We start from the raw sequence: 6,947 nt of genomic DNA on the forward strand, positions 1-6,947 counted from the left end.
AGGCGAAATTTTGCCACCTTCCAAAATTTTTACGAACGAGACTCCGGAATGCGAACAACTCAACTTTTTTGGAGAAAAATGACTCTTATGACATCTTGCCATCTGAGCACAGAATTATCTTGGGGATAATCTTAATTTTCCATTCCAAAAATTCAACTAAGCTTTGTTGCAAATGGAAGAAAAAACGGGACACACTTCATAAAAAAAGTTGGGACCCCCAAAATCAGGGGAGTGTCCCGTAAAATACAGATCATATGGTCACGCTTTATATACAAGGTTCTGGCCCGCGAGCGGTAGAAATACCACTACTACTAAACCGCGCATGCAATTCGTCCATATTCTTCTGCGGAACTTCTAACGAATTGGTACATGTTGAAATGTGCATATACGTGTTGCGAACCTAACGCGTGGAGGTTGTTTCGGTGTAATGCTTGTTATGTGTAGTGTGCCGGACCATCACGAGCGGGCAGTCACTATGACCACTCAAACAGCACAGGAGCTCGGTAGAAATACCGCATATCTGGCCCGCGGACTGAAAGGGTTGTGCATCCCCCCTTAATGTTAAGACTCTCTGTAATACTATCAATCATTCTCTGTGTCTGTATATTGTTTTCGCTCATTGATTCTATATTTTGTTACCATTTAGATGTACCAGGTTCTGACGAAGATTATGATGACGATTACGCCGAATACTACTACGATGACGATGATGAATACTACGATGATGACGACGACGACAAGTCCCCGGATTCCAAACCGAAAGTCGTCATACGAGTCCAGAAGCCATCCACGACATCAACCACGACCACACAAAGACCAGTCGCTCCTCCGACGACGAGACGACCAACGACCACCACCAGGAGGCCAGCGATAACCGCAACGAAGGCAGCCAAACGACCTTTGCCAATGGGTATAAGCAGACCGGCGACTAAGCGACCAATCAGTTTCGGACCAAGGCCACTCCCAAGACTTCCATCCAGGCCCCCGTCAGTGTACTCCACTCCCCAGCCCCTTACGCTGGCATCGAAGTGCTCGCCGTCCAACTGCGCCTTACCGGATTGCAAGTGTGGAAACATCGACATTCCAGGAGGACTGAGGGCTCAGCAGGTCCCCCAGATAGTACTCATAACGTTCGACGATGCCGTCAACGACCTCAACTACGAGCTTTACGCCGAGCTCTTCGACAACAGATTCAATCCAAACGGGTGCCCGATCCTTGGTACGTTCTACGTCTCTCACGAGTGGACCGATTACGGGATGGTTCAATCCCTTTACTCGAAAGGTCACGAGATGGCATCGCATTCGATCACGTGAGTCCAAGAATCATACCTTAATATTCTGATCTCTTCATCGCAGAAATTGTTCACAAAAATCGCAGTTATTTTAACAGTAAAAAAACCGTCTATTTTTCCAGGCATAGCCACGGCGAGAAGTTCTCGGTCAATTCTTGGACAAAAGAGATCAACGGACAGCGAGAGATCCTTCACCTTTACGGAGGAGTCAAGCTCGAGGACATCCGTGGAATGAGGGCCCCTTTCCTGCAGGTCGGAGGTAACAGCATGTTCGAGATGCTCTATCAGGCCAACTTCACCTACGACTCCTCGATGCCGGTGCTCGACAACAATCCTCCGTTCTACCCTTACACCTTGGATTACAAGCTCAGCCACGAGTGCATGATACCTCCTTGTCCAACCAAATCCTTCCCGGGACTTTGGGAGGCAAGTATTACCTCTCCGTTATTTTTGTTTTCCCCAATGTCATTTATACATATATCAGAAGGGAGTGTCTAAATACTAAATTGCTTGGTAAATTGGAAAATTTAAACTGTCACCGTGGGACTCTGCCATAAAGCTGGGCCTGAATAGATCTCAGCAACAGGATAAATCTAGCGGCAGAGTTCTTTCAGGGGGATCGCCGTATGAAATGTACTGATAGTTTTCAATAACGGGGGAAAAAAACTCGTGGTGCTGGAAAAACAATTCTGGAAGCTGATTTTGAGGGACTGAATATAAAATTTGTGTGGAAGTTGTCCCACTGCCAACACAAAGTCTTCCGAAAGAATAGATAGTTGCTGCAAACAACTGCTTTCTTTCCACGATTTTATGGTCATCGATAATACTATGGATGAACCGTGTTGTAGGTGGAGAGAAGGAAAAAAAGAGCACGGCGAACAGGGATGAGGGCACGTGAGGCTATGTAGACGCACCTTTAAAGTATAGCATTTCTATTAGCTGCTTTACAGGACATTTCATTCCTTCGACAACTTCGATTACAATGGACATTTCTAGAATATTGTAATAGGCTTTCAATTTATTGTCGAATCATAGTTGCTGATGTGGCAGTGCTATCTGCCGGAATATTTTTCTACTAACAATGGGAATCCTCCTAACTAAATTCTCCGTAGCCTGTCCCACAAATCTGTTACCAGAAGCGTTGCTTTTCAAAAACACTGAACCCATTCTACGATACCCTGTACGTAAATTAACGAATACTTTCAATGTTTTCGTACCCAGCTGTACGTTTTGATGTACCTTTATTTTGCCTTAATTCTTTCACATTCATTTTGTGTGTGCATCAACCAGAAATTCATGATAGCAGCAGATGCTGTCACCCTAAAGATGTGTTAATGTTTCTTGTACCGTTTTCTCTATGAAACTCATTAATTGACAACATTTATCGTTGTTTCCGCAGGTCGGTATGGTCATGTGGAACGATTACAGAGGAGGTCGTTGCTCGATGGGTGACGCATGCGCGAACCCGGACAACGCCGAAGACGTTTACAAGATGCTCCTGAAGAATTTCAACCGACACTACGAGTCAAACAGGGCTCCGTTCGGACTCTTCTACCATGCGGCCTGGTTCACGACCCAACACTACAGGCGCGGCTACATGAAGTTCATCGAGCACATCAACTCCAAGGACGACGTATACATGGTCACCAACTGGCAAGCCATCCAGTGGATGAGGGACCCGACCCCTCTCTCTCACATCAAGTCGTTCGAACCGTTCCAGTGCCCGAAGAACCACGACAGACCGGGTCTGTGCCACCACCCGAAGAGCTGCTCCATTTCCTACAAAGGCGGCAACAGGAACATGCGCACGTGCCAGCCTTGTCCCAGCACCTTCCCGTGGACCGGAAAGACAGGTTTCGAAGAAGTCTACGGCAAGCAGCATTAAAGATCCTCCTGTCCGACCGATCAATCGTCCTAGAGATTGTTATTACACAAGAGTTCGACAGAGTCGAACTCACGACCACAGACCGACATATCCGAAATACATCGTGTGTGCGCGAATGAGTAACTTTTTTTTTTTGTCTGTGAGTGTGACTGTGTGCTCTGAGCATAAAAACGAATAACGAGACTTTAATGAATGCTAATGAGCACGGAGACGATAATTACGTTTTGTTTTACCCTAAAAAAAACAAAAGTTGAGCTGATCATCTTCTTTATGGAAGAAAACAATTCGACTCTCGTGTTCGTTAAGTTCGTATGAGTGTTAAGTTATAATTATATTAAAAAAACAACGAAACTCTCTCTCTATATTCATCAGGGAACCACGGCAGAACCCATCTTCACGAGGACCGGAATAATATCAGTTTGTGGAATTCCTTCCGTTGCGCAAAAACAATTGGGCGAGGAATTTTAACTCCCCGATGGGGGTCACGAAAAGTGGCCTCGCGACTGCGAATCAGCGCAGAATTTCGCCAGGACACGACCGTATACATTGTATAATGAATGACACAGAATGCCTGTGTCTGCACATTTGGCGGGCCTTTAATTAATTGGTAGCGCAACGAGCTCGATCGTATGCCAAACCCAACTAGAGTAATAAGAGTACTGTGTACTCATAAAGGGTGTCCTGAAATGGACTAATTGTTTTTGAAAAGCTAGTTTCTGATGTGGTTTTGAGAAAGTAGTTTTGCGGGACAAGCCACGATATTTAGGAATCTGTCCTTTCTGTTATTACATGATCTTATCGACAGACGTCGCTTCGAAACCTGTAACTGTCATTTGCATAATAGTACGAAAATGTCAACCGTTAGTCATGGTCGTATGCCGTGTAACTGTTGAAGTTCCTCGAGCCTTTTCTCATTTTTCGGATGCACACAGAGCTTGTGCAAAAGTTTCTGGCATCACTTGGCTAGGGTTACCAGATTGGAAAACAGGGAAAAGAGGACGCTTGCGTGCGCGCACCCTTAGTAACGTCACTTTTCCTAATTTCCGCAACAGATGACGCCACTATAATAACAAAAAAATATTCCCACAATAATTTTTCCCAACTGTAACAGAACCTCTAAAAAGAGCAAAAGAAAGAACAAGAACAAATAAAGATCTGCCGCCCCCCCCCCCCCCCGTGTCCCCGGCTTTTAATGAATTGTTCAAATACTCTCTGGTCAGTTTACGATTACTTTCCTGGAGCAATGTGAGGGATTACTTTCTCTACCCTGAGAAGGTTTTTTTCCAAGCGCTGCTTTTTTTTCCAGAGACGATTCCGCCGTAGGAATTTGCATTTAGTGTTGTTTGAATCTTATTTTCTTCATTTTTGAATGGAAGAGGCAACACCCCCATTACTCCTCACTTCAGTATACGGCATTAGCTGTTGGTGAGCAAACAATTTCATTCTTAAAATGGATGCTGCCGTCTTCTTCTTCTTCCAGAGCAGTTTTTCGGATGTCTTTTTTCATATTAACTTGGAGCAAGCTGAGCCGTGGTTACAACAGCATCTGCCTTGCTTGAAGGCAACTTTGGTTCTTGTATTACGGGATATTTGACGGCGATTAGTCAAAATGGCAAATTTTCAAAAACGTAAGAGGTCGCTTCAAATGGCATCAAAAAAGAGGGCATGTCCTCCAAACAGAGGACGTTTGGTAACCCTATCCTAGGCACATAAAAAAATTGATACGATAAGTGCCCCCAGGCGGTCACCTACCTCTGCCCAAAGCAAAACCATCCCAGGGTACACACAGCACCCGGATTCGAATACTGAACATTGAATGTGGTGGCAATTCCATTTCTTATTGTGGAATACTCCTTCAGAAAATCGAGAACTTCAATAATCTGATCAAGCTTTGCGCTATCTTACCAGGATGTCTCCAGAAAATAATCTAAGGAACTTTTCATGTCATCAATTAGTTGTGCCATCTGTCAATGGGATTTTGTACGGGTGACAGGACAGCTTCCTGGATAAGTTTTTCGGCCTCTATCCCACAGAGTTTCATTTTTTTTAACATAGTGCGTTCGTGATTTTTGTTTTCAAACCAGTCCATTTCAGTGCATCCTGTAGTTGGACCTTGGCAACTGGATTCGCGTGGGAATTCCACACACCACTGGTATCATCCGGGGCTGGCCATTTAACCACATTTTCATGCCATTTTCCACTCGTGATGATGATTATATTCATCTCCGCATCACGTCTAAGATCATATAGGAATTGAGAATCACGCGTGAAAATGTCGAAGCCACACATTTTCCTGATCTACTTCATAAGCTAATGTCCGTACGCTAAACGATATTAAAGTTCAGCTAATCGCCCCATGGATGCAGTGCCGTAACAAGGCAGGTGCACCAGCACAGGGCCCACTTGGAAGGGAAGCCCTAAATGCAAATTCTTGCACAGGAATGGCTAGTTACGGCACTGCATGGGTGTATATTATTATTCATGTAAAATCAAATGAAGCATGAAGATCTACATAGCTGGAAATATACAACAGTCAGTGCCGTCTTGACGCATGGGCCCACCTGGACACGGTCGGGGGCCTCAAGAAAAGAGGGAGGAGCCTCACAAAAATGAGATATAGTTGATGTTTTCAAGGAGCATACATGTCAAATTGCCTGGTAGGCCTCAGAAAAATCACTTGGCACGGGGGTGCTCTTGAGACGGCCCTGACAATAGTTACTCAATAAGTTATAATAAATAGCACGTTCCTCACAGAATCAACAGACCAACAACATTCTCACTTTACACTCTTTTAAGTGCGCAAACAGAAGGTACATATTACTTTTCTCACACGGCACAAAGAAAAAGAAACCCTGTTCTGTTTTCTATAGCCACTATTTCCTCTCGGAGACGATAGACGACGACTTCACAAAATAATTACAGGTTGTTGATGCTTTTATCCAATTAAAAAAAACGATTTTTCTAAACTCCCAACAGGGAAAAACAAAACAAAGGTACATATCCATACTCCATCTATCCGTCATTTTAGGAACTTAAAAACATCGAAATTAATTCGAATCGTCAAAAGGCGATCAGTTTGAAGATTAGAAACACCGAATTGAACGCTTCTGGAAAAAAATTGCCTTGAATTCTCTTTCGAATGCCATCGACTTCCTCACAAAATAACAAATCGAAACTACAGTTTCTTAACTAGAAAATCAAATAATACTCTTCCTCTTTTATTTAAATGAATGATTCTCTGTGCCATTGATTGGAGATCAAAATAGTTTTTATATTCGATTGGGTTCATAAAACGAATCTGTGCTGCTGTCTTTTATTTGGTTAGTGAATAATTGTTTTTAGATGATCATCAATTTATTTGTTGGATTATTATTATTATTATTAACTCTTTGTTTTTCCGTCGAGCTAACAAAATAAATTGTTTTTGTTTCCTTTTTCATGTGAGTCTGTTTGAATTACTACAATAATATCACGTGTGCTGATAACGTGTACTTACATACATTATAATTAGGTACGTTACATACATTAATAACGTGTACTTACATACAGAGACGTACGCAGACAGAAACACAGAAAACTCGTGCCTCTTTCCCAAAACGGTCGAAAATTTAAAATATTTTTTAATATGTTTGTAAAATAATTACAATATCGAAAGAAAATACCATTGTATGCTATCTTAATCAATTTCTGTTTATTTGAAAAGTTTTTTTTGTGGTTTGCAACTCAAAATTCTCTGAAAGTAGTTCGTTGTTGCACCTTCCCCCACCAAA

General features: G+C 42.8%; 1 protein-coding gene across 1 annotated transcript in view; it reads left to right on the forward strand.

Annotated features, from left to right (window-relative positions):
- Positions 1-6,152, forward strand: part of Cda5 (Chitin deacetylase-like 5) — a 118,023-nt gene extending 111,871 nt beyond the window's left edge. Inside the window, exons 4-6 of the mRNA XM_089236036.1 lie at positions 647-1,310; positions 1,415-1,718; positions 2,692-6,152. Of these exons, the coding sequence (XP_089092162.1) occupies positions 647-1,310; positions 1,415-1,718; positions 2,692-3,177 (1,454 nt within the window). The 3' untranslated portion in view covers positions 3,178-6,152. The remainder of the gene's footprint in view (positions 1-646; positions 1,311-1,414; positions 1,719-2,691) is intronic.
- Positions 6,153-6,947: the final 795 nt, after the last annotated feature.

This window comes from Pholcus phalangioides, unplaced genomic scaffold, assembly GCF_987345545.1.
Source record: "Pholcus phalangioides strain wild (caught in Gottingen) unplaced genomic scaffold, Ppha-v1.0 ptg000009l_1, whole genome shotgun sequence".
Taxonomy (NCBI): domain Eukaryota; kingdom Metazoa; phylum Arthropoda; class Arachnida; order Araneae; family Pholcidae; genus Pholcus; species Pholcus phalangioides.